Source organism: Ceratotherium simum, chromosome 37, assembly GCF_057802395.1.
Source record: "Ceratotherium simum simum isolate JZ-2026a chromosome 37, ASM5780239v1, whole genome shotgun sequence".
Classification (NCBI taxonomy): Eukaryota; Metazoa; Chordata; class Mammalia; order Perissodactyla; family Rhinocerotidae; genus Ceratotherium; species Ceratotherium simum.
The window spans coordinates 8220163-8247449 of record NC_141936.1 but is presented as its reverse complement, the minus strand read 5'-3'; the positions used below and the strand labels follow the sequence as shown (position 1 = coordinate 8247449).

General features: G+C 45.6%; 1 protein-coding gene and 2 non-coding genes across 4 annotated transcripts in view; all 3 read left to right on the top strand.

The window, feature by feature from the left end:
* The window catches only part of ATG16L1 (autophagy related 16 like 1), a 37393-nt gene extending 15108 nt beyond the window's left edge, over nucleotides 1-22285 (top strand). The window contains exons 7-18 of one of the 2 annotated variants that reach the window (XM_004427696.3): nucleotides 2181-2267; nucleotides 3166-3222; nucleotides 4114-4216; nucleotides 6858-6963; nucleotides 10624-10694; nucleotides 11381-11452; nucleotides 16170-16290; nucleotides 16559-16664; nucleotides 18817-18966; nucleotides 19107-19154; nucleotides 19975-20076; nucleotides 20756-22285. In XM_004427696.3, coding sequence (XP_004427753.1) covers nucleotides 2181-2267; nucleotides 3166-3222; nucleotides 4114-4216; nucleotides 6858-6963; nucleotides 10624-10694; nucleotides 11381-11452; nucleotides 16170-16290; nucleotides 16559-16664; nucleotides 18817-18966; nucleotides 19107-19154; nucleotides 19975-20076; nucleotides 20756-20849 — 1117 coding nt within the window. In that variant the 3' untranslated portion in view covers nucleotides 20850-22285. The remainder of the gene's footprint in view (nucleotides 1-2180; nucleotides 2268-3165; nucleotides 3223-4113; nucleotides 4217-6857; nucleotides 6964-10623; nucleotides 10695-11380; nucleotides 11453-16169; nucleotides 16291-16558; nucleotides 16665-18816; nucleotides 18967-19106; nucleotides 19155-19974; nucleotides 20077-20755) is intronic. The other variant, XM_004427697.3, reaches the window with a different exon arrangement.
* Nucleotides 5157-5430, top strand: LOC147912293 (small Cajal body-specific RNA 6). Its single transcript, XR_015550089.1, has one exon.
* LOC147912292 (small Cajal body-specific RNA 6) lies at nucleotides 15354-15622 on the top strand. The gene has a single exon (XR_015550088.1).
* Nucleotides 22286-27287: the final 5002 nt, after the last annotated feature.

The window sequence follows — 27287 nt, the reverse complement described above, 5'->3', positions numbered from 1 at the left end:
CTTGGGGTAGAAGATCTTCCCTGAGATTTGAAGCTTTGTTTTGAGAGTGGTGGATATTTTAATAACTAAATTCCCTTTGCTCTAGTTCAATACGTATTTTCTATTGAAATGTATTTTGGAGTATAGTATTAGAATTATGATCCAGTATTTTTTTAAATGTTGATTGCTTCCTTAGAAATGGAGGAGAGTGGTTTAAATTCAGTTAGGAATCACCTACTAGACAAAGCTCTTCATGTATAAGGAAACAAAGCTGCTTGTATGAAGCTTCTGCGTTAGATGTGCCGTATGTACATTTCTTCTGTATACTTTCATATGTGGAAAATGAATCTCATGTATTTTCCTGAAACTACAAAGTAAATAAATAATTGACCTGGAAATGAGATTTGGTTCCTTAAAAATAACGGCTTAGAAAAGCATCATTTGTCCACCTCCTATTTGCCAGCATAAACAGGTGACTAGGTGTAACCCCGTTTAGACAGGTCGATTGTCCTGCCAAAGATCACACAGGAAGGGGCTGAGCTAAAATGCTAACCTAGGGGGTGTGTCCGACTATACAGGCCTGTTCTCAATCTCTTGCTTCCCTAAGAGTGGAGTTTCTGGGGCAAAGGACATTTACCTCTTTGAAGGGTTTTGATAACCACTTGCCAGATCCTGCTGTTTTCGTGGCCCTGGGCCTTTGCACAGTTCCAAGTACCTTTATGACTATAAAATTCTATCTTAAAGCATTTGCATGGACTCAGCTCCTGTCTGCTACTCTCACCATCTCTGCTGTTGTTGTCACCCTTGGGTGACTCCCCCAAACCAGAACCAAGAAGAGAGAAAGGCCAGGCTTGTTCTCTTTCTTCAGGCCTGCCTTTGTTCTCCTCTACCTCCTGGCCAAGACTGGGTTCAGTTACATGGAATCCTAGAGTCAAGAGCCAAGGAAAATAAATTTACTTTGATTTAGGCTTGAGAACTTGTTACCTAGGAAGTTAAACTATATTTACATAATCCAGATACTTAATCATGAAAAATCTTGTTTCAAGTTCTTGTGAATCCAAAAATTAGGTGATATAGTCTTGGGTTATTACATTTTATTATTTGACTTCTCTATGTAGATTGCAACTCGGTGGGAGGTCATTAAGACCAAAATAAGTACTTGCCTTCCTCCCAACCAGGAAAACAGGGAGGAGGGGGAATTCCAGAAGTGCTTTGCATCCGGTGGGATAAACAAAAGTAAAGGAGTGTGTTCCTATGACTCGATTATTTCGTGGGAAATGTGATGGACTCCCCAAATGTCAGAGGCACCAGTGTTTAAGCACAAAATACCCAGAGTCAAAAATGAATTGTGTTTGGATTTCGCTTTCCTGATTTTTATTATTAAAGTCGTATTTAAAACTGGGATGTGATTGCAGTCGTTAATTTCACTGCCCTGTTAGCAGTCCCTTTTCTCATGCACCTGGACCTTCTCCCTACGCTGTCATTTTCTTTTTTTTTTTTTAAAGATTTTATTTATTTATTTTTCCCCCAAAGCCCCAGTACATAGCTGTCTGTCATAGCTGCACATCCTTCTAGTTGCTGTATGTGGGATGCGGCCTCAGCATGGCTGGAGGAGTGGTGCCTCGGTGCGCGCCCGGGATCCGAACCCGAGCCGCCGGCAGCGGAGAGCACGCACTTAACCGCTAAGCCACGGGGCCGGCCCTACGCTGTCATTTTCTAGTACTCCGTAGCTGCCCCTCACGATCCCCTGTGCCACTCAGCCCATCTCGGGAACTGTTTATCATGAGTGCTGCTGTCCAGTTGTTCACCTGCAGGAGCCTTTCAGCTGCAAACTAGACTTCTTTCTGATGGACAGAATCTCCTTGGGTACTGGTTATGTGGCTATAGACTTAACAAGCCATTATTTCATTGCTTTCCAAGTGGAAGCTGTGTTTAGACCTAAAAGGATCAAAAGGTCACGTTTAAAGTGATTTTCAGTTGAAATTCTGCTTTTGATTGGAACAGGTTAAGCGTTTTTTGTCATATCGCTCAGAGCGTGGCAGCTCCTTCTTTTTCTCCAGAGACCCCTTAACCGTCGCCGCCATAGCTAGGTCACATAGGCTGTGTGTGACTAGGAAATGGTGTGGCCTTGGCAGAAAAGACTCATCACAAAGCTCCTGTTTAGCAGGATCAAAGACTGGGCCTCTCGCCCTTCTTTCCAGGGATGATGACATTGAAGTCATTGTGGATGAAACCTCTGATCACACTGAGGAGACTTCTCCCGTGCGAGCCATCAGCAGAGCGGCCACGTAAGTAGACAAGTTGGGCCAGAGAGGAGAGCTCGAGCTGCGATTTGACAGAGGACATTCGTGGACACGACAAAAGGACAGTCTGATGCCCCCAGGCTCCCTTGCTAGAACACCAGGCCCCTCTTGCATAAACACGGGGATTGTGGCCTCCTGAGTGTCCCCGTCTTTCTTGGGTCACTTCTACTTAATGGTAGGCAAGCTGTCCCTTAGTGCTGCCACCAACTGTTAAGGGGGACAGAAAAAAGTTTAGCGGCCTCCTGAAAAATGGACGGTTAAACCTTGGCGGGGTGATTGTTTAGATCATACTGTTTCATTCATACTTGGGCTCTAGGATTTTTTTTTTGCTAAATCAGGACTAAAAGAATGGGGATTGTTTTTTGTTTTTTTAAAGATTTTATTTATTTATTTTTTCGCCCCAAAGCCCCAGTAGATAGTTGTATGTCATAGCTGCACATCCTTCTAGTTGCTGTATGTGGGACGCGGCCTCAGCGTGGCCGGAGAAGCAGTGCGTCGGTGCGCGCCCGGGATCCGAACCCGGGCCGCCAGCAGCAGAGTGCACACTCTTAACCACTAAGCCACGGGGCCGGCCCCTGGGGATTGGTTTTTAACAGCCAGACATGGTTAGGTCAGTTAGTTTCATTGTCTAAAGCATTATTTCTGGAGAAACTAATTTAATGCTAGGGAATCTTATTTCTTTTAAAACTTTGTGGCTGGGTTTTCCCTCCTGCCTTCCCACTGTTTTCTGGTGATTCAATACTGTGTCGGGTTTCTCGGCTGGGGTTTGGGAACTCAATGGGAAACATACTCCCAGGTACCTATTTTTGTGGACTGTTTTTATTGATTGATTATTTGGGCAAAATGTTTCTAAGGTTTAAATCTATCCTCCCCTCCTCTTTAGTAAGCGACTCTCGCAGCCTGCTGGAGGCCTTCTGGATTCTATCACTAATATCTTTGGGTAGGTTAGAAAACCTTTGCCTTTCCTTGTTAATGTGTGTGTAAATATACCTAAGTATATGTACATGATTTATTACCGTTTTTGAACATACACCAGAAGTTGAGTGGTGCAGAGTATACAGATGCCTTGACTTCAGCTTTTCATCTAGCTTCTTCCTTTTTTCCTCAACTTCCTTCCTCCTAATCTCGCTGCGCGCTGATCTCTGGCCTGACCCTTTAGTCTGTCCGAGTCTCCCCTTTTGGGACATCACTCTTCTTCTGATGCTGCCAGGTGAAAATATTATCCTCTCTTAGCCCAGCATGCAAATGTGGGTCGTCGGTAATTATGCTGATCACTGCTTTCCCGCCTCAGTCATCAAACGTACATGTGCTAACCCGGCGGCTTTGCATGTTCCCGGGAATGCTGTCCCCGAGGGGGCGATTAGGTTGAGCTCCTTATACAGTAATATGCTCTGGTCACTCTTTCTTTTGGCATGTGTCCCACTCCGCCTTGACCACAAGTGTATACTGAGGATGCTTGTGGCTAGGCATAGCATCATCTTAAAGTAGTTTTACAAAAATATCAGCAAGCTTCCTCGGAGCTAGCAGTTACATTAAATTGAGAAAGTTTGCTAGCAGTTTATTGACTGGGGAAGCAGTTGTTATTCGGGATTGCTTTTCAGTGTTGAATTTGGGAGTCCGTGAGTTAGCGAGCAGCATATAGGTATATGCTCTCTTAGCAGTTGTCATTTGAGTGAAGATGCTTCTGATTTGGTGAATTGTTCTGTGGTTTGAAGGATCTAGAAGGGAAAAGAAGCTATAGACCAAGGTCATCTTTGAATCCCTTCTGAGGTTGGATGGACAATAAGCCTGTGTAGTCCTGTCTAATGTTCTCCTTTATGTTACTCCTTAGGAGGCGCTCTGTCTCTTCCTTTCCAGTTCCCCAGGATAATGTGGATACTCACCCTGCTTCTAGTAAAGAAGTGAGGGTGCCAACGACTGCGTCCTGCGTCTTTGTAAGTATGGTTTATTCTGAAACCCCTCCAAGCTTTGTATGGTAACAGAGCCTGACAGTTACAGGATCCTTTCCTCTGCTGGAAAGGATCTGTTCTATTGTTTTATTTATATCAAGCTTTTACACCCATTGGGCCTGTCTGACAGAAGGGATTGATATTTGGTTAGCTTCAGAGGACAGTATTTATGACAACCATCTTCTGTAACACAGCACTGGCTGAGAGAGAGGATTGGAGCATGAGAGATGGGGTGAGGGAAAACTGATGAGGGATGGTGAGAAATTGGAGAGTCATTCATGTGGTTGTTGTCTCCAGTTGGCTCCAGTTTAGAGAGAGAGTCTAGACAGCGGTCTATTGTGGAAGACCAGTAGGACAGCTCTTGGCTTCCTGAATTACACGCGTATCTGTATGACCCCCGACCCTTAGGAGCACATGGTTGGAAGCAGGACATAGTCGTGGGCAGAAGCCGCTGTGACACCAGGGCTGTGAGCTGGAGTTCAGAGCTGGATCCTCGCACTGAAAGATGGTCGGTCCCAGCTAGGGTGACGGAGCAGAGATTGGAGCAGCCTGGGGAAGCGTCGAGTCCCTGGCGCAGGGCTAGCAGACAGGTGGGGGTTTGGGGTGGAGGGGTGGAGCAGAAGGAGCAGAGCTCAGACGGTTGGGCTGACTCTTGGGTTGCGTGGGGTGAGACAGGGGAGCCAGCTCTCAGAGACAGAGACTTCCTGTAGAAATGGGGTGGGTTCATATGCCTTCAGTTCCAGGCATAAGGAAGAGCTTTAATAATTAGATGTTTTCACATAGTGAACTGGCTGAGCAATGAACCATCTGGGACGTTGTAAAGAGAGTCTGTTCTGGAGGAGGGGTTGGACTGGGGGCCATTAAGGCCCCTGCCCGTCTGCACTCCGCTCCTGTGTTTCCCTAACGGGACTAGGCACCTCACGGAGGTCGATGATGATTGGTAAAAGGTCTGATTGCACTTCATGTCACAGTCCCTTCCTTGCCCTCAACTCCCAGCAGCCCATTTTTTGCCTCCTGTCACATTTAAGTCATGTGTATGGGATAATGGAGCAGCTGACAATTTGGGATTCTGTCAGTGTGTTTCTGAGAGAGAACAGGTCACGGCTGACTAGTATCCAACAGAACCAGTTCTGCAGGAGATTGATGAGTGGCAGCCGTGGGTGTGACGGTGCATGATCTCAAGTTTTCAATCTGAGACCTCCTGCGTAGAAAGTTATCATGAAAAAGAAAAGGAAGGGAATTGCATGGAGGTAAAGGTTTAGTTACGTGTCATAGAGCTTTTCAGCAGTGGGCCACAAGAGGGGGCTGGGAAATCAGATCACCAAGCAAAGGAATAATAAAGTGCTGCTTATTCCCGGTTAGTTAATAGAGTCGCACTCCCAATATTTCAAGCATCTTCCTTTTTTAGTCTCAAGCAAATGTGAAGATCAGATTTTGTCTTCCCAGAGTGACTTTTTAGGCAAGTGATTGATGACCTGTTTAAGGATCTAATATTTATAATCCATGTTTTCTTTTTTTTCCCCCCCTTTTTATTATGGAATTTTTCAAACACAGAAGTGGAGAATAAAAGAAATTCCGGGTACCATCCTCCAGTCAGGCAGCTTCAGTTAGCCACCTGTGCCAATCTTCTTATCTCTCTCCCCCACACACTTCTGCTGGAGCAATTTAAAATCCCAGCAAATCCCAGACATCGTGTTTCATCCATAAATGTTTCAGTATCCACGGTCTTTTAAGAGAGTAGATTATAGTGACATCTTCTAGTATTCTCTTCCCATTCTAGGATGGGATGCTTTTTACTTGGTTTCCCTTCTCATCCTGAACACAGATGGCATCTTTTCAGATCATGTGTTCCAGTGTGGATGCCAGTCTCAGAAATTCCCCTCTGAAGAATTTAAATTCTCCCAAAATAACACTTTACTTTTATTGAAGGCCTACCCGTGGTCAGGCACATTCCTTGGTTGAGAAAACCTGTGGGAGTCCTTTTTAATCGATGGGCAAACTGGGGCTTCAGGAAGTTAAGAAACTTGGCAGAGGTCACACTGCTCGTACACGTTAGTGCCGTGTCATTTCCAGAAAGAGCTGCCTAGAATCTCACTATAACTGAGGTGTAGCAATGGACTGGCATTGCTCATGTTAGGACTCCATTTTAGAGTATATTCATGTTAGGAAAGTCATAAAAGCTTTCTTTATCATGAGAAGCCATGCCATACATTAGACATGTAGTTTAATATGTAGTATTAATGCATTCTGGACCAAAAGAGAGGCAGTTAATCATAGGCTTACTTTTCAGCTATTAAGATCATACTAGAAAATAGGTTGAAGTTTCATTATTCTTAGAAGAAATAAAATGAATGCAAAGACAAACTTTAGGCAGTTAGTCTACACAGATTTTGGATACTTTTCAAGAAGCTTGCACTGAATTTAAATAAATGGAACTACAAGAATAAAGTGATCATAGACTCTAACGGGGCCCTGGGCTACAAATCCACGTTAGTTTATGATTGGATCCCCCTCTTTAAAGATGGGTATTAACCTTTGGTTAGGCTTCCAGAGTGTTCATTTGTGTCAGGCACTTTCTTCTTGGGAATGACGGTGGCTGGGTTTGACATAGGCGCTTGTCTTGCAGGATGCTCATGACGGGGAAGTCAACGCTGTGCAGTTCAGTCCAGGGTCCCGGCTGCTGGCCACAGGAGGCATGGATCGGAGGGTTAAGCTTTGGGAAGTGTCCGGAGGTGAGATCCCGTTGGAGTGCGCAGAAAGGAGCTGTGTTGGTGACGTCTGGTTGACTTTGCTTTCAGGCAGTCTTTGAATTGCTCATCTTCTCAAAACATCCAGCATTTTGTGTAAAGAATCATTGGAACAAGCATCGTTCCCATCTCAGTCACTCATTACAGCTGAGTGGATATTTCTTCCCTCTCAGTTCCCAAGTAGTGACTAGAAAATGCTGTTAAGTTATGGATATGTTTGTGTTTGTAAGTGTTTTCTCAAATATGTACTGATCAGAACATCTTTCAAGATAGTACAGGTTTTAGAAGGAAAATACAAAATCTTAGTCATGAACTCTATAATTAAACTACACTTTCAGCCGTGCTTTATGCATTTAATAATGCCAGTGGCCATAGCCTAGAAGAAAGTGAAGTATCTAAGCTTGGGAATAGGGCCGGCCCCGTGGCTTAGCGGTTAAGTGCGTGCGCTCCGCTGCTGGCGGCCCGGATTCGGATCCCGGGCGCTTCCCGGGCGCACACCGACGCACCACTTGTCCGGCCATGCTGAGGCCACGTCCCACATACAGCAACTAGAAGGATGTGCAGCTATGACATACAACTATCTACTGGGGCTTTGGAGGGAAAAAATAAATAAATAAAATCTTTAAGCTTGGGAATAGAGAAGAGAGGGGTGTGTCACCTAGGAAAAATGTATTGAACAAACAGCTTATCAGACAAGAGTCCTAAGATCAAGACTCAGTCTTGTTGATTAGACCTTGTTTCAGAAATGACCTCGGACACTCAGAAATGGAATGGTGTTAAAACAGGAAATGGGAGTTAATGAACCATGTCTTAGAATTCTGAAGCTGGGCATAGCCCAATTTCAATCCCTCTGGAGATTCAGGTAAATATACATGTATGTTTAATAAAACAAGGTCAAAGATGGGGCTGAGGGTTTCCATAGGAATCACTTTGTCAGTTTGCATGGTTGCAGCACATACCCGCTCACTGTCCAACAGTAAAGAGGACCAGCATGCCTGTGTCCATGTTACTTTCTCTAATCCTCACAGCAGCCCTGTGCAGTGACAAAGGTGGGTATCGCCCCTGTTACATGAAAACACAAAAGCTCAGAGACACTACTTGATTTACATAGGTCCTTGATTTACATGGCTAGTAAATGATTTACGTGGCAGGGGAGTGGTGGAGCTGGGACCTGAGCTGGGTGTTATGACTGCACATCCCTTGCTCCCTCCACTGCAGCCTCTAAGCTGTAGAGCTGCTCAAGAAGAGCATTGGGTTACTGCTTTTGATGTGTTGAGAGCAAGAGCAGTCTGGCGATCTTTTGGTTAGAATAGATTATCAGTAAAGCACCAAACTTGTCTGCCCTGGCTTTTGGTTTCAGGGAAGTGACTCCCTGTTAAATTCCCAGCAGTTACAGCTAGTTGAAGCCCATAAAAATCTATGCTGTTGTACCCAGAAACACCTCATGAATGATAATTGCTAAAACTGTTATAAAACAATAATAAAACCATATCATAAGAATGGAAAGTTTGGGGGCCGGCCCGGTGGCGCAGCGGTTAAGTGCGTGTGCTCCACTTCGGTGACCCAGAATTCGCAGGTTCGGATCCCGGGTGCGCACCAACGCACCACTTGTTAAGCCATGCTATGGTGGCGTCTCATGTAAAGTGGAGGAAGATGGGCACGGATGTTAGCCCAGGGCCAATCTTCTTCAGCAAAAAAGAGGAGGATTGGCATTGGATGTTAGCTCAGGGCTGATCTTCCTCACTAAAAAAAAATAAAAAAGGGGGAAAAAAAAGAATGGAAATTTTATGGGATTTGGTTTTTAAAAATCTAAGCAGATTATGTTTTGATTATGCCTTGCAATTAAATAGAAATAACACTAGAAATATTTTTGTTTTACTCCTCCGTCAGTAAAAATACCTGTAAGAAAATTAGAGATGCCAACCTTTAGTAACAGTGTTACTTTTGCTGCTGAAGAGGAAGTAAACACTAATCGAAATTATTGTTGACATAATTTGTGCCAGAGCATAATTTGTGTTAGTAAACTGAAAAGTTTCTACTTGGTCTACGGAAATAACATAGAATGTTTGGCAGCATTTTTTGTAGTTTTCAGAAACTAATATCAGTCTTGTCCTAACTTATTATAGGACCTTTCTTCCACAAAGGGCTTATTCAGTCTGCAGAGTTTTTTCCCGTGGCTAATATTTACTGAATCGTGAAAGAGACCAAGTCCAAGAGGCCTTTTATGGAATTGTTCAGGGGTCCTGTTTTATACCCTTTTAAAATATCAAAAGAATGGCACTTTGCACCCAGTGGAAACACCTGCCCTTGCTCATTCTGTCAAAAGCAGAGGCTCCATTGGGAATTACATATAAAAATGCTGTGGACGTAGCCTCCCCTGGCGCCTTTTAGATAAAAAAGCTTTAATAAGGAGTTCAGTCTTCTGAGATCAGTCTCTTGTGTAGAATAGCATTTATTGGTCCTTTCTTACATTTTGGCACTGTGTTAACCGCCAGACAAATAGACTGGTATTGTGGGCATGAGCCAAAGAGATATTTATTAGAATTCGCTGAAATATTTCTATTTGTAAAGGTCTAATCTAAATAAAGACCTTAATTAGTGGGTGTTGGGTTTTTTTGACACCTGAAAATCTAATGAAAGCTAGGATCCAGGAAAAGGCATTAAATGTGTTATATTTTGCAAATAAGAGGAGGGGTTCATTGACCAGGTTAATAATCCAGGCCCTAAAATATATTTGACAGCTCCAAACCAGTATTCATATCATTATTTTTACTGTTTAGAAGTACTGAGTAAGAAAAAAGGCTGTTCGTTGAAATATTTCCTGTTCTGTTGCTCCCCTTTTATGAATTCAATTAGAATGGTTCCCTAATTATTTTTCTAGCTTGTCTGTATAGGTCATCCTTAAGCTACCCTTTAAAAGGGAACTTAATCACATCATCACTTGAACTGTTGTTCTGAGTTTGTGCCTGCATCATCATTCGAGTTCCCATGTGGGTGGCCCAGGAGAGGGGGCTGGGTCTGGGTAGAGGTGGTGAGCACTGGCAGGCAGCTGGATGGCCAGCATCTTAGGTTCCTGGAGCTAGAGTAAGTGTGAGGACAAATTCCAGAAACTCCAGACCAGCTTTACTGGCATTCTAGTGACAAGCCAGTTATACAGAACTAAAAAAAAAAAAAAAACCCTTTTCAGAGCTTATTGAGAATTATCACACCTTGGATTCTGAAAATTTTAATGGTCACGTTCTATAAAAGTGATCATTAAGTTGGCACAAATACTCATCAAACTCAAAGATGTATTTATGTAAGTTAGAAAATTGTACTGAGAAATAACAGAACTAAGTCAGCCTGTCGGTCTTATCGACATGCTTTTAAAATTCCCGCATTTATCTCTTTTTAAAGGGAGTTGACACAATTTCTTGAAAAGAACAGCTTAAGAACACACGTGCAGAATGCGAGGCTCTGCCTCCACTTACACCTTGATTGCTCTTCGAAACTGACTCAGTATATTTTTGTCTCATAGTCTGTTTGTCCTGCTAGTCTTTGATTCTGTAACGATGTAATCAGCTCCCATTGTATTTCAGGTGCCCCATTTTAACTTATGTATTATCTTTACCTTCCTGTCTTTCCTCAATCTTTCTTTTTATCCAGACAAATGTGAGTTCAAGGGTTCCCTCTCCGGCAGTAACGCAGGAATTACAAGCATTGAATTTGATAGTGCTGTAAGTATCCAATACCCATGGAAATAAGGCAAGTTTAGAGGTTTTTAGAAACAATTTAGGATATCTGGTTCTTGAAATTTAAAGATAACTTACCTGGTTTCTCTGCTATTCTCTGTCTTAAGTGAAATCATTGTCAGAGGAGGATACGGGTAGATTATAAATTCTGTGTTGACCGTGACCGTGTTGAAGGCTGGGTGGGGGAGGCAGGTCTGCAGTAACCCAGCAGTCAGTCTCTGCAGACTTGATAAAGTCTGGTTTGGGCCGAGGCAGTGCGGGTGGGGAGAAGAGGGTCTAAGTAGATGCATCAGAGACCCGGGGGAATAGTTGGGAGGTGAGGTGAGGGGAGAGTTGGTGCCTCTGGGCTCTCTGGCTTGGACGGTGTAGAGAAAATCAGTATTTGCTGTTACTAAAGGCGGCAGAGGGGAAAGTGAATGAGGGAGCATGAGTTCCATTGTGAGCTGGAGGGTCTACAACACTCAAGTAAGACTGAGCGAGTTCAGGAGAAGGGTCTGGACTTGATGGGGGTTGGCGAGTTGACGGCACACCAGTGATAATGGCCGGTGTTGGGATCAGGTGTGTGGTTTTAGATTTCTAGACCTTGGACTTGATTATTGGGGAGTTTGTATTGTGTGAACTGAATTCCTCTGTTTTGGCTAAAATTTGTTTTCTTCGCCTTTTTCCTGTAGGGATCTTACCTCTTAGCAGCTTCAAATGATTTTGCCAGCCGAATATGGACTGTGGATGATTATCGGTTGCGGGTAAGATGCGGTTAAGAAAATTAGTATGGTCATTTCTTGGTATTGGAGGGGGATTGGTTCCAGAACCCCTCACAGATACCAAGATCCGAGGATGCTCAAGTCCCTTAGTGGCCCTCTAAGTGGCCTAAGTGGCCCGTGGGCTCTGCATCTCCAAATAGGCAGGGCTAACAGTATAATCTCCAAACTTCACATGTTTTTCAGGGCACAGAATGTAGGAAATAGCCCGTCGATTAATTAGGAGAGTTATGTGTGTTTTCCTGAAAACCATACTTGATTCCCCCTGCCCTTTCCTTTCCTCCTCGGGAAAATTTGTATTTCCAATTTATACTCTTACTTTGTCCAAGATTGAGTTTAAAATATTTGCAATAGGAAGCCCTGACATTTCCACAAAAGACTTGGGATACTCTTATTCAGAAAAACCAGATACTATTGGTAGATATCAGTTTTAGCTTAACTTCAGTGATCTTAACACCAGCATATAAATTATGTTTGTTATGGGCCCCCAAACTTAATAATTACCCCACAGAGTATAGCTGGAAAGTAGGACATAGAAGTACGTATGAGTGTGCTTATGATAGAGATAAAACAGCTCTGAAACAGCAAAAGCTAGGAGACAGGTACGGGAAGGGAGAACAGTGGGCTCAGATGTTGAGGAAATCTGCATCTGAACCCAAACCTACCGAGAAGTCTCTTGGCTTCCAAGATGAAAACCAAGACATGATGATTATATCGCTTTTGTTCTAATGGAAAACAACTTACCATGGAGACGTGTTTTTCTCCTTAAGTTTGAAGGAGTCTTCTCATGAGCTCATTAAATAAAGACTACTGAAAGATAAAATGGAGGAGGGACTTGACGTTGGTAGGCACTTTACCCAAAAAAGTTTGATGCAAGCTCTTGTGTGTCAACTCACGTGAAAAACAGGGCATGATGTTAAGATGAACTTAAAGATAAATCTATAGAGAGGTTGGGGGTGCTGCACTAGAGTGGTCCATTAGTTCCTGCTAGTCTGATTCGATGATGCAGGGATGGAGCTAGAAGAATCTTTAGAAACACAGTTAACTTATCACTTAGACTTTCACAACATCTTCTTGAAGGAGCTGTATGCAAAATTACCAGTATTAGACGCTAGCCAATACCTGAAAGATAGTGGTAATTCTTTATTCTTAGTAGAAAGAAGATCCAGAGCTACACGTGCAAAGTATGAGACGTAAAGATGACATTCTCTCCTGAAAGCTGAAGAGCCTGCTTTGTGTTCTTGTCTGAATGAAGGAGCAGGGAGGTGGACTGTGGAGGCCTGCCTGCAGGCAGGGCCGGGACTCTCCTCCAGCAACAGTTCCCATCTGTGCAGATGCTCGAACAAGTTTCAGTTGAAGCCCTGTAGTTCTGCGCCCTAAACATGGAACAGATGGCCCAGCTTGTTCTCATGGCAGCGTTACAATCCGTTCTCTGGTATACCATACTTTCTTTAACCATTGATCTCTTATTGGACGTGTAAGATGGAGTTGAATACTTCTGCAATTGTTAGTTTGCCTAAAAGAAAAGGGACTTTTCTTGAGTGGCTTCTATGTGTTAGACCCAGTTCTGAGGTATATTATGTACATTACTGCTTTAATCCTCAGGGGAAACAAGGGTGAGGTAGGGAGATGAGGGAACTGAGGCTCAGATGAGTCCAGAAGATTACCTAAGGTCACACAGTTAATTAAAAAAGATGAGGATTGCGATTGAGGCCTGTGCTGTTTCCTGTGTTTGATTGGCCTGGATTATTGTAGAGTGAAATACAGTAGAACTGTCTAATTAGTGAAGAGGGATGTGCAATCTTCCTTATTACATTTTAGGTAGGCATCAACTTTTGGGTCTGAAATAACAAGAAGGGGACCTGGAGGAGGCAGGGGGATAGACTTGGAAGACAGGTCATGTTGGGAAACTTCAAGTGAGCTAGCTTGCAGAGGTGGACCGAGTTTCATTGGAGAGGGTGTTCTCGATGTGCTGGGGCACCATACTTGAGCCGTTGGCTGACGAATTGAGGGGTGATGCTAGGGCTGCTTTGCTGGACTGGCTGCTCTGAGGGCCTGTCATCTGCTCACAGCCATGTCCTGTCCCTCAGTAAATGTCTGAAGGAGGTCAGGAGGCCTTTTAAAACGGGTTCTACATACCCAGAGAACGTGCATGAAGTAGGCTCCCTGCTGTAGGAGGCTCTGGCGTCTGCTTAGACCCTAGTTAACAGGATGTGAATGGACACCCATATTCTGAAACTCAAGATCCAAGCCCCGGTCAGTATCTTCTTGGCTTTTATGTTAAGGGAATGGTGTTGCAGCAGCTGATTGTGGGTTGCTTTAAAATCCTTTTGGAAGAGGTATCCTAGAAACAGGCTGGTGTTGAAAGGAGTCTGGTACAGAGGAGTCTTCTCAGTACCAGGTATTACAGTCTTGCTTAAAAATCTGAAAGGTCAGTGCAGAACTGCCGGCTGCTCTCTGAGGTGTGACTTGTTGAAGAGCCCACTCTGCTCTTTTCTGAAGGTGCCGTGGCGAGGTGGCCCCAGTGAGGGCTGGCTTTCAGGTGATGAGAGGTGGAGATGAAGCTGGTCCGCCGCAGGCAGGGGCCGGGTTTCCACCAAGAGCAAAATTAGCACAAGTCCAGATTTTTTAAAAAGGAAGCTAATAATCTGTATGAAGAGCCAGGAAATAAAAACGTCTCTCCTTTATTCCATTAGTCTGGCAGGAAGTCAGTCAAGAGGAAGCTGTGTCTCAGAGATGTTTGTTACAGTGTCATTTGTACTCATGAAACTTTTAAAGTGGCGTAGGTGTCTGCTGGCCAAGGAAATTTCCATAAAATTGTGGTCCCAGCTCTGGAAGATTATTTAGCTATTAAAGTAATTATGAAGACTCTTAAGATGGAGGGGTGCAAAAGGGAAGAAAAATAACGCTGTCAACTGTGTGCCTTGTGCGCAGGGCACCATGTTTCATCCTTACTAACACAGTATAAGGAGGAGATGAGTCACAGATCTTATTAGAGACCCGGGGGTTCAAAGCCAAATCAGTGTGACCCCGAAGCCCGTGCATTATCAGCTGTCAAATGAAAAACTGCCTAAGCTATAATATTAAAAGAGCTATGGATAAGTTTTCGGAATATTTCACGTGAAATATATGAAAATATTAACGTGGATTTAGAGTACGCAAAAATGAGTGCATTCACCTCACCCATTTATGAGCAATGTCTTTTCCTCCTTGTGTTTGTGAATGTGATTTTACTTTTGTAGTAAGAAAGAAAATAGTGCATTTTATGATGAAATAGTTCTTTACTAAGAACTTAATTTACGTGCTTCATACTTCTCACAGCATGAGAAATCCTCCCAAGTTTTCCATCTCTCCCCAAGATTTGTACAGACTGGATGATTTATACTGAGTGGAATCATTATTCCTGTGCTGTATTTAATGTACGCTTTGTTGCTGGAGTTTTCTTGATCTTACCAGAAGGATTGGTGGGAGGTTTTCACACAGCTACACAGCACAACTGCCTCCTGGCTCACAGCAGTTGTAAGATGCTGTTCCAGTTTGAGAGAGGTTTACATGTGAGAGAATTAAGTCTTAGAATCCATGCAAATGTCTCCCTTTGAAAGGGAAAAGTACATGTGGCTCTAAGTTTTCTGTTCTAGACTAAAGTGGAGTTGCTCCACTGAGTGTAGAGGAAAGAATCGGTTTCTAAAATTTGACACTAAACTATGAGGTCTCATCTTTGAGACTTGGGGTTGGAACTCAATAAGTTAGCAGTTGTATTAAGTATGTTAAGTCTTTTAAAGGCTTTTTTACTTTTTTTTTTTTTTTAAATTAGCAAACTTCAGTGAATACCCTCTGAGCTTTTGAGGTTTTACACACACAAACATGTTGATCCACATTGAAAAGAGGTCAATGATGAGTAGTAAAAGGGCTGACTCCCCAGATCCCCTCCCACATCCTCTCCATCCCCAGCCGCCTCTCTCCCATCAGGCTCCAGTAGTGCTGTGATGGGCAGAGGGGCATCTGACACTCCATGACGTCCCAGTTCCGTCCCAGTTCCGTCTTCTTGGCGAGCCCAAGGAAGATGTGATTGGCGTCCCACAGCTCCTCAGAAGGGATTTGATTGTTGGGTCTGCTGGTATCTGTGGTTATGATCTGATGTTTCAAGCTGAGACCTCTGATTGAAAAACCCCCAGGGGGTTTAATTGTTTGTTTAAAGAGTCGTGATGTTTCCTTTTGTAAATTGTGCCTGCAGGGAACCTATTTTGATTTTAAATAGGGAACTGACTTTCAGAGGCACTGGATAAAATCCAGGCTTTTAAAATTTTGTAATTTGTTTGATATAATCCAGACTTACAAAAAAGTTGCAAGAACAGTACAGACAGGTGTCTGTAATAGAACTTGTTTCAGAAAGGTCCTCCTGCTATCCCTCCCTCTTTTTTAGGGTGGGGCACATGAAGGTTGTGCTAGTGATGTTAGACTTTTTTTTTTTTTTTTTTTTAAATGTAATTTGTGGTGGAAGATTTATCCTCTTCGTCTTGATGCCTCATCTGGACAACACCCAGAGATAGGCTTTCTGGGCGTTTCCCCGAGCTACTCATGCTTTTCTCTCTGAGTGTTCCTGACTGGACCTGGGGCTGTTTGGAGAGCTGGCTCCGTGACAGTGTCGTGGACTCTCCCAGCCTGGTGCCCCGAGGCTTACCCTGGCTGTGTTCTCTCCTAGCACACCCTCACCGGACACAGTGGCAAAGTGCTGTCAGCCAAGTTCCTGCTGGACAATGCGCGTATTGTTTCTGGAAGTCATGACCGGACCCTCAAACTCTGGGATCTACGCAGCAAAGTCTGTGAGGAAGTTCATTCTCTCTGTCTATATGTACGATTAGACCTTACCCACGGAGGGGTTTGTTTCCCCGTCAAAGCCTGTATTTAGTGTGATTCAGATGGAATTTCAAGTCCAGTTTCATATGCAGAGTGGCGCTGAGGCAGGGACAGCTTTTTGTGTCTGAGGCTTCATTTAAATGGGTAGCTCTGGTTACTTGGGACGAGAGGGTGGTGATGTTATGTGCACAGCCACGGGGGGTCTCTGATCGCTGATGTTCAGTTTTCTTTCAGGCATAAAGACAGTGTTTGCGGGATCTAGCTGCAATGATATTGTCTGCACAGAGCAGTGTGTCATGAGTGGACATTTCGACAAGAAAATTCGTTTCTGGGACATCCGGTATAATACCCAAGGGCTTGGTAGGGAAGCAGATGAGGGGGTCTGTATGTGGTACAACTGTAATGATGTTTTGTATATGGAGTGTGTTTTTAAAGTCCCTGGAAATGGCAGACATGAGCTCAGTTCACGTTTATCTTAACAGTTTGCTGTTCTTTACCGTGAAGTAGACTGTTGCATTCCACAGTCACCTGTGAGCGTGCACTGTGTACTTAGTAGGCACTTTCCTAGCTGCTAAATAAACGAAGATGAACAACTAGGTAGTTAGGTTGTTTAAATTGTAGTCGGGAAGACAGACACAAGTCTGCACAGTGTGCTGAAGTAGAGCCGGGCTCCTTTGTCTAGGATTTTAGAGAACGCCTCCCAAGATTAGTCTTGAGAGGTGAGCAGGCTTCACATTGCAGAAGAGCCACTGACAGACGTTCCCAACCAGAACAGCAGGGCAACCTGGTATGGCTGAGACAGGGCAAGTGAGGGCGCCGGCAGATGAGACTAATCGGGTGGGTTGGGATCAGATTGCCTGCAGGCTTTATGTGCCATTTGTAAACGACTTGATCTTATAAGCCACTGGGTGTTTGCTTTAGCAAAGGATTGCTCCACAGAGTCTAGTAGATTTGGCGGCAGTTTAGAGGGTGTTTTGGGGAGCAGGGAGATGAGTAAAGACTTGATGAGGATCTGAACTCAAGGCAGTGGAGGGGTAATCGATTTAAGGGAGGATTTGATCAGGGCTTGTTGACAAGTTGGATGTGGAGGGTGAGGAAGGGGAGAAGTAAAGCAAGATGGAGAATACATGGCAGACTTAGGAAGAGGGTGCAGAGAGTGTGTTCAGGTAAGGACATTAGTTTGTGGTTTTTAATAGACGTTTGTAAAAACGGAAGCAGAATGTTTTGAGAGAGGTTGCATGGGAGAGAAAAATCACACAGGAGGACTTTGAAGGCGTGAGAACAGGTTGCTCCAAAAAGACATGTAAAGCAGCATGGAGGACAGCGTTTAGGGAGCTGCCCCAGGAGGAGTGCCAGAAATGGGAAGAAAGGCGGAGAGTCCTGTTGATGAGCCTTGATTAGGGGTCATAGAGGGGTCGGATGGCAGGAGGAGTCCAGTAGGATGAGGCTGGTTGTATAGGAGGAAGGCAGTTGGTGACCTGATTGAATATACTGAGCAGTGTGCAGAGAGTGGGGCGTGAGGAGGCTGTGGTAATAGATGAGGCTTAGAAAGGCCCCTGGACACCTCTTCCAGTTTTATTTATAACCTTTGGCTAGCTTTTTTAAACCTGAAATTTGAACCTGGAACATGGAATTTTAGAGTTAACTGGATGTTAGAAGTCTCCTAGTCCACCCCTGATGTGACAGATGAAGACCCCTAGTTCCAAGGCATTAGAGTGGCTTGCCTCTGGCCACGTATTTAGCAATAATAAGAAAAACTCTCTTACTTAGTTAAGGTTCGAGGTGGGAAATAATTTCATTGCAAGCTTACAACAAAATGAATACAGAAGGGATTGGCACCTTCCTTGGCTGTATCACCAACAGGGCCTTGCCCAGGATTTCTGTTCACAGACCTGGGTGTGGACTGGGGCCCAGAGGAGAAGTGGGAGAATAAAGGAAGAAGAGAGAGTTGCCTATGGTGATGACTCTGCCCTGGCGTCCCAGTTCCATGTCTAGAGTCACCAAACCACACTTGGAGGGCCCCCAGAGATGAACTCTGAATGGCAGGGAGCCTGCAAGTGACCACACATTTGTCCGTATAAGGCAGCCCAGACCTAATAAAGCAAGTTTATGTGCCTTTGGATACATTGAAATGAAAAAATTGAAATATTACTAGTTGGGTCATAACCCTGCTTAGCTTATGCTGATCAGAAGCTCTGATTGGTAGTTATTGTATCATTCCAGAAATGGACAAGGAAATTAATTCTTACCAAATTCAGAGTTCTAGTATTCAAAACTACTGCCATAGAACCTATTGATGGGAAAATAATACAGGTGGTCACAGAGGTTATTTTAATAAGGTTGGACACATTCACTGCCCTTGAAGAGTATTGCATTCTAGTTGAATTGCCCTTTTTCCCCCCCTTTTCTCCATGGTATAACGTCTTGGTTAAAATGGGGAAATTTTGACCTTTCTACCTTACATTTTCTCCAACCTTCCTTCTCTTTCGTAGATCAGAGAGCATCGTCCGAGAGATGGAGCTGTTGGGGAAGATTACTGCCCTGGACTTAAACCCAGAAAGAACTGAACTCCTAAGCTGCTCCCGTGATGACCTGCTCAAAATCATTGATCTACGGATAAATGCTGTCAGGCAGACCTTTAGGTAACTGAAGACATGCTGGTTTGGGTTTCATTTGAGGCTTGCTGGTTTTCTGAGGCTTGCAGGGACTTGAGGCCCCGCCCCTGCCCTGATCCCAAGTGATGCGAGTTCCCGCGGTAACGGTGCCCTGTTGTTTGTTTTAGTGCACCTGGGTTCAAGTGCGGCTCCGACTGGACGAGAGTTGTGTTCAGGTTCGTGGTGCTGTTCCTTCTGCCCCACCCCACCCCCCAATCTGGTTCACCTCAGTTAGGGCATGGGCGTTTTCCCATGGGGAAATGAGCTAAATTACAGTGTCTCAGCCCAAGTGAGTGTCCGGGAGTGAACCTGTAGGTTCAGTACTAGAGGTCACTGTCTCTGTCTCCTTCCTCTCTAGTGTTCCCTTGTGGTTACATGAAAATGAGTGTGTTGTACCAAAAAGTAACGGTTGACTGGCTGGTCTGTTCTGGGCGAGCACTTCATGCATTTACGTAAGAACTCTTTGAGAGTTCTTAGGGAATGGGGGAAAGTTCCCTGGGATGGAGCTGAGTTGGTTCTCTGAAGAACTGGAAGGGGAACCAGTTTCCCTTCCTGGTTCTCTCTTCATGGTGCTTCTCCCAAATAGGTTGCCGTGGTCAATTCTAATGTGGAGAAGCTTCTCCACAATCGATGCTTCTCTCTGCCTTTCCTTTCCTACTCTCCACTGACCCTGTAACCAGGCAGTCCTTGGCCATTTGGGAGTTGACTTGCCCTCCCTGTGTGCTGTCTTGGAGTCTGATCGCTGGTTAGGGATTTGTGGCCTCAAGGAGTAAGGTGGCAGCACCATTCTTCTTTAGCTGGGTGAGGGCCACGATGGCAGGGTGAAGCAGCTTTAGCCGTAACAGTCGTGAATAGCACGTTCTGATTTCTGGGTACACAAGAATGGTCCTGTGTTTGCCTCACAAATGAAGAGTAGACATTACTTCTTGGGAAGAGGTCCATGAGAATGCTGAATTGGGGCAGGCCGATGACGCCTTGTCTTCCTGTGTCCTCCAGCCCTGATGGCAGTTACGTGGCAGCAGGCTCGGCCGACGGCTCTCTCTACATCTGGAGTGTGCTCTCAGGGAAAGTGGAGAAGGTCCTTTCAAAGCAGCATGGGTAAGATGAGCCCTGTCAGCCCCTCTGAGGTCATGAGCAGACCCTGTGACTTCATCCCACGGGTCTTGTCCTCTTCAGGCAGGGCCCTGAGTTGGCCCCATGAGGGCAGTGTCCGCTCACTTGCTCTGCTGTGAGCTAAGTTAGTGGAGAGAAGCTGAGGCCTTCACACAGTACGACAGACAACGGTGTACTGCTTATTTATGTTACAGAATGTTCCAGTTAGAGCAACGCTTTCTGTCTCTTTTATCTTCCATCTAATAGCCAACCCCAGGCCCCTTTTTTTCTTAGCTTTGTCCTGTCCCCCAAGCCCCCCTGCTAGTTAGAATACAGACCCAGTTTCCTCCATAACCACCTCTCACTGCCCTCGAGCAGGGACGGTTTTCCATCCTCCTTAGTCACTCACCCCGAGGTACTGGTCAGAGGCCTGGAATACCCCTCTCTTTCCTTAGTTCACTCAGAGCTCCTCCCTTAGGGTGGACTTAATAAGGCCTGACTCCTTACATTCCAAAACTGCTTCCTGAAATACAGTGCAGGGTTCCTTCAGTAAGTGCCTGCCTGTGAGTGGGGGCAGTGCTGGCGAGTGAAGCGGGCGTTGGGAGAAGTGTGACTCTCTGAGTGCGAGGGAGCCTGGTCTTAGTTCACCGAGATCTCACAGATAATCTGACCTCTTCCTTTGAAGCTCGTCAATCAATGCGGTGGCATGGTCCCCCTCTGGCTCCCACGTCATCAGTGTGGACAAAGGAAGCAGAGCTGTGCTGTGGTCAGAATATTGACGGCACCTCCTCAGGAGAGAGCGGATCCAAAGCCAGAGAAGCACACGGGCCGCCACAGCTCTGTCCTGGCGGGGGGTGTGTTGGGTGTAGCTTTGATCTCCAGAGAAGAGCTCGAGCCGTGCGGCGTGATGGCCTTCCTTTGAACAGGATTTCTGAGGATTTTGGCTGAGGTCTCTCATGGCCTGAAAGAATAACACTGAAAAAAATCTGACACTGCAGTCACTTAGCAGAGGTTCAGGTTCTTGCCTTGGTTCGGGTGGGAAACACTACTGGCTCTGATCTTCCATACCTCACTGGGGGAGCACAGGCACCGCTGGTTTCCTCGCTGGACGGCAGTGCCAAACACCCCACACGTCTAGGTGTCGGTGCTCCCTCCATGCTTCCTCCCATCCTTCCAAAGTCGTTTCTGGCCTAATGCATGTCCTGTCACCGTGGGGTCATTTTCCCCTGAACTTGCTTTAATCATTGGATTAACAGAAACCCAGACAGGATTACTCCTGCCCTCAGGTAGTCTACAGGGGCTGCCCTGATTTCTGAGGAGACGTGGGCCTGTGGTTGGCCTGCTGGTCTGCATCGTTATTACGAGGCTGTTGCTCTGATCTCACGTGATTACTGTTGGAATTTCCTTAGATCCCCTAAACTGTTCTTGGAAAGCAACCGCTCTTCGACGCTTCTGATTCCCTTTCCCCTCAGCGATTCTACAGATCTACTTCTTGGTCGAGAAATAAGTATCAGTTTGGTTAAAAAATATTTTTCTGAGGTAGAGAGGAAGTGCAAAAACCTTTTTCCAGAGAACTGGGTGTGCTGCAGGAGTAAAGGATGTGTCTGTGCTATTCCCAGGAGGCACACACGCCGCAGTCTTTCCAAGTGTGCTTACATTACAGTTGCTGGTGACAAGGGGTTTGCAGCCTCGAAGGTATTACTGTGGAGCCAGTAGTTCTGGGTCGCTGCCCCTTTGCCAAGCCCACGTGCAATACCCCCCCCGGTGCTTTAGTGCGAGAAGCCCATCCCAGGGAGCACGGGAATGTCGTCTGTTGATTTCAGGAGTTGTGGTTAAGGCCGGGAAACAGCAGGCCTGTGGCTTTTTTTTTAAACATTTATCTTCACCATTTTACCTGTATATAAAATTTTAGTTCTTTGAGTGAGTGAAACACCAATATTTTTATCACTTTTTAATTTGCACTTTAATTTTTTTCCTTCCAAACTCGTTCTCTGGACAGTTGTGGATGTATGTGCTATGAGTGAGGGGATGAGCCGCGCTTTTCCTCCGATGGGGGCCTATTCTCCCCCCCTTCCCCTGCCCTCGTCCCCTTTCACATTTGCCAGTTCAGAGAATTCACAGGCCAGGGCACATCTTTTATTTATTTAATTATGTTGCCCCACAGAACTTGACTGTAAATAAATAAATAAAGCTGTTATATACTTTTCAAACTCTATGCCTCTTGGTCGTTATATTTTTCCTTTATCCTTAAGGGGAAAAACCTATTTCTTTCATTTGTTTTCCTGATACTTATTCATTTGTAAATAATGGTTAGTACTTTCCTGGTGTCTTCCCCATTGTTCATCATTTAAGCCCAAGTTAGCGCTGCCTATAAACATCAGCATTCCAGTTTCTTGACATTTGCACATCTTAAACCAGGAAGAGATGTCTTCAGAATTCCACCAGCTGTCCTCTTGGAGCCCAGTGAACTGGTGTCACTCCTGCGGTGTGCTCCTCACCACAGCAGGTGGGAACTCCTGGTCCCTCCCTGAGGAATGTCCACAGGGTTGATAATGGACTCAGTGTCTCCTTCTGGCCTCCAGGCATCTTTGCTCAAGGGGAGTGAATTACCTCACTGAGAGTGATTTGTTCCTGGCAGCCAGATATCTAACACGCAGCCCTGTGCCGTAACAAATTTGCATCTTCCCAGAATAGCCCCAAGAGACCACTGTCCAGTTCCATTACCATGCTGAGTTTACTAACAGGGAGTCGCCCAAGCGTCTGCTCAGCCCCGCAACCTGAGTCAAGATTCCATCGAGATCTGAAGTCTCAGAGGCAGCCAGCAACCCCCGCAAAGTGGAAGGAGCCCTTTGAAGTCACCTTAAGGAAGTAAGTCGGTCTTTACTGAAGCCCAAAGTAAGCATTGCAGTAGCCTCCGGTTGTCCTGGTTTCTTTGAGCTGAGAGAGAAGCATAGCTGCTCTCTCTGCTTTTAACAGAGATGTTTCAGTTTGAGATTCCTCTACACTCGAAAGCTCTCTTCAGGTCTGACTGCCAAGGTTGAGCTGAAGGTGTGGGCTCCCACCGCAGTGGAGTATGACTTCTGTCCAACTTGTGGTCTTCACCTTCCCATCTCTCAGATACCGCCTGGGACCTAGCCCTGTGCTCCTGGTTCCATTGGCCAGGGTGGAAGGTTGGCATAGGGTTTTTTAAGTTTCCTAGATGATTCCGAGATGGTTAGAGCTGGTGTGCTCCCTTGTGTTGTATTTCAAAAGTTGAGAATTTTAAAACTTTTTTTAGTGAGCTTATATTTCCTAGGTCATTTCCCAAAATAGTGTGACAAATGGAGTTGGATGCCTTATTCTTAAAGCAAGTACTGTGCACACACCAGTCTTTGTCCTCTGAATCTTGTAAAGCCCCTCTGCGTCTCCCACGTCATGACACGCAGGAAGTTTGTATGGACACCGGGGGGAATGGACAAAGCTGCTTTCAGCTGAGAGGGGCCAGCCCAGGCCTCAAGGGCTGGTTGGTTGGGAAGTTCCAGATTGCAGAGTATACCAAGGTGTGCAAGGCTACCTGTGAGTCTTCACATCTGTAGCACCACCGTAGTCTTGGGGCATTGGACATTTTGAAATGTGCGCTTGAAACTTATCGCCTGTGGGGGCACTGGGAGAGGAGAGTGGCCATGAGAAACACCTTGTACGAGACGGCTTGTGGGCTGCAGAGACCACAAACATTTCTGTTCTTCTGAGGTGGCTTGGGTAGTAATAAGGAGCCTGTGGCTCTCGAGTTCTGTGAGATCTGAATTGCATCCTATTTCACAAATAGGGGGAAGTTCCACAGCCAAGCAAGAAGCTGTTACAGACTTCTGACCCCCCAGTTGGACATCGCTGTCGGGCAGGCCTCCTCTGCTCTGCCCACAGTGTGAGACCAGTGCCGCCTCTGGGGGGAGGATGGCTCGGTCGCCTTCATGCCTTTGCTCCGTACATCTTCTCTCTCGTCCTCCTGTAAGTCCCACTCACACTCGACATCCCCCGTTTTCAAGCCAGTAAACTTTGGAAATCTCGAGTAAAGTGGAGTATGTCTGTATTTCTATAGATTCTGTAAAAACACATAGTCTATGTGGTGCAAGCCAGTAAAAGATCAGACTGGAACAGAAAATGATTCTCACCTGCCTCACCTCAGCGAGATTTGATTCTCTCACCTCAGGGAGCTCTGCCTTTCATGGCACAGCCGTACCACTTCCATCCGGGCCTCTGCACCCTTCCCTGTCCTCAGCCCCCATACTTCTCTGCCCCTACTCTGCTAACCCTGACTGACGGGCAGACACGGAATGTCCACGTGCGAAGGAGGCAGCGGAAACCGTGGTGTAGTGAGCCCCGATGCTCCTACCCACCACTCAACAGTTGTGCCAGAGTATTTTACAGCCAACTTCAAGCATGTCATTGTCCCCATAAATCAGCGTGCACCTCAAGCTAATAAGGACACCGTGCTGTAATTATACCTCGCAGGATTCGCAGTAACTCTGTCATCCACCGTCCAGTCCATTATTCAAATTTTCCAGATTGCTTCAACAACGTGTTTTTTATGAGTGGTTTGACTTGGAATCCAGTTAGCTTTTGCTGAGTAACAAACTACCTTAAAATGTAATGGCTTAAAGCAACCATTATTTCTCAGGATTCTGTGAGTTGGCTGAGTTTGGGCTGCGTGGCAGAGGGCGGCCTCACGTCTGGCTGTTGATGTGCAGTCAGCGAGAGGAACAAGGGTGACGCAGCAAGAAAGCAAGCATCGGTGTGCAGGCACCTGTCACCCTGCTTGGGTCACCTTTGTTACCTCCATTGGCTAAGGCCGGTGGCACAGCAGCCCCACCTCGGTGTGGCACCACCCAGTGGTATGGAGACCAGGGAGGGAATCATGATGGCCATTCTGGCAGTTGGCCACGGTAAGGTCTCCATTCTGTTCTCCTGTCTTTTATTCTAGAACAGTGTCTCTTGCTGACATTTTTTATGTCCCTCACTGGATTTGGTTGACTTTCCTCATATAAGCAATGTTTGTATCCCACACGGGAACATTAGCCCTGTGTGCCAGCCTTCTGCGGACTTTTTCCAACCCTTGGACATGTACAAAAGACCAGGTGAATTTGGGCCTTGGGCTTCATTTTTCCAGACACATGGATTTAAGAGAGGGGAGATAGATATGCTTGTAAGCCAGGCTCTAAACAGTCTGATTTCTAGTTAGGAAGCCATGAGTCCTGCTGCACCCTGAGGACATGCCCAGGTCGTCCTGAGAGGTGGTAAGTCTGAAGTCTCAGGAGCAACCATACCCTTGGCAGCGATGTAGTGCTTGGCACAGAGTGGACACTCAGAAGAGTTCTATTTAGTGGAATTGAATCAGCAAAAAACAAACAGCCCCGGGATAACAGGTCATAACCAGCTGAAAGAGAAAGAGGGAGGGAGAGCAGTTAAAAAATATAAGAATAAACCACATTAGTAAGGGTAAATGTTTTGTAGAAATTTTCTTGTGTATATATATGTGTATGTACTGGGTCACAATATAAAAAGTATTTATTTTATACTATTTTTAAATTTATTCACTCACAAAATTAACCATTTTAAAGGGAACAATTCACTGCATTTATTGCATTCACAATGTTGTACAACTACCACCACCTCGATCTAGTTTCAACAAAAGGGGTATTTCTTACCCTGGATTAGTGTCAATTTTTTCCAACTTTTCTGATCTATCTGAAGGAAAGTATGGGCCTTGTCTTAGTGAGCTCCGGCTGCCGTAACAAAATACCACAGACTGAGTGGCTTCAGCAACAGACATTTATTTCTCACGCTTCCGGAGGCAGGCAGTTCCGAGGTCAAGGTAGGTTTCACTCTGAGGTCTTTTGGCTTTAGGTTGCTGCCATTGTGCTGTGTGCTCTTGTGACTTCTTTGTGCGTATGGAGAGTGAGTGAGTGTCTCTTATAAGGACACTATCCTAGCAGATCAGGGCCCCAACCTCATGTCCTCATCCAACCCTAACGGCCTCCTAAGGCCCCATCTCTAAATACTGTCACATTGAGGGTTAGGTCTTCAACATGTGAAGCGGGGTGGGGGCGGGACAGAAACATTCTGTCTGTAACAGACTGCTCCAAAAGGTCTCTACCTAATTTTGCACAACCTCGAGAGGTTTACAGATCCCAAAGCCCACCCGTGGGCCTCAGGGTAAGCAGCTTGGTTGGTGGTCGAGTCCACATTCTTCTGTTGAAGCGGCCTCATTAGCATCAAAGCCCCCTCTGGTGTTGGGGCCCCTGTGGCATGACCGAGGGTGAAGAAGCGCCCGAGGCAGACCTGGGCGTCACCTTGGAGAGGACGAGAGAAGGTCTTCATCAGATCCTTCTGCCTCCACTCTGCACTGGACTCGTCTTTTTAATAACAGGGCAGGTTGTGGGCTCCCCTTCCACAGAGGAAGAGAAGGAACCAGCAGTGAGGCCAACCTACTTTCTCAGGGTCACAGTGTATTCATCAGTGGGCCACGGACCCCGGGACTCCAGTCTGAGGCTGTTCTCACAACATGCTCCTGTGACACGGAAACCTGGAGTGTTAAGTACCACTCTCACACGATGCTTCAAGCAGGGTGGTGAGAGGATTTCAATGCCCATGAGGAATGAGCACCTGGGTTCTAGTCATGGAAGACTCATACGTGGAAGAGATTAGATTAACTTGGAGCAATGGAGAGAAGTAGAAAGGATTCCATTCTAACAAAGAGTGGTCTCATGCTTCACACTGTTTCAAAGAGCTGTGGTAGTGGTTTCCCCATTGCTGGAAGCATTCAACAACAACTTATGGGTGTTGTAGGTGAGATCCAAGCAAGGGATGGAGTGTTGACTAAAATGCTTTTTGAAGGTCTCTGCCCACCTTGAGAATCCATGGGATTCCACTTGTGATTTCAGATATTATTAACCAGCCCAACCTATAACAGCCCTCTGTTCTTGAGGTCAACTGACCAAGAGGTACATGTTGGAATTAAAGTGGCTTTTAAAAGCTCCGATTCCCTAGCATGCTTCGTTCATACAGTTGACTCAAACTTCTTGAGTGCTCTCTGCTTCAGTAAAACGAAGGCAATGAGGACACAAGGTTTTCTTCTTGTAGTGGGTGTTGAGCAGAGTATACCAGTTTTCCTCATGCTTGTGCCCTAATAAACCCCTAAGACGATAACCCAACCCCAAAGCCCATAAGCTTCTTAGCGCGAC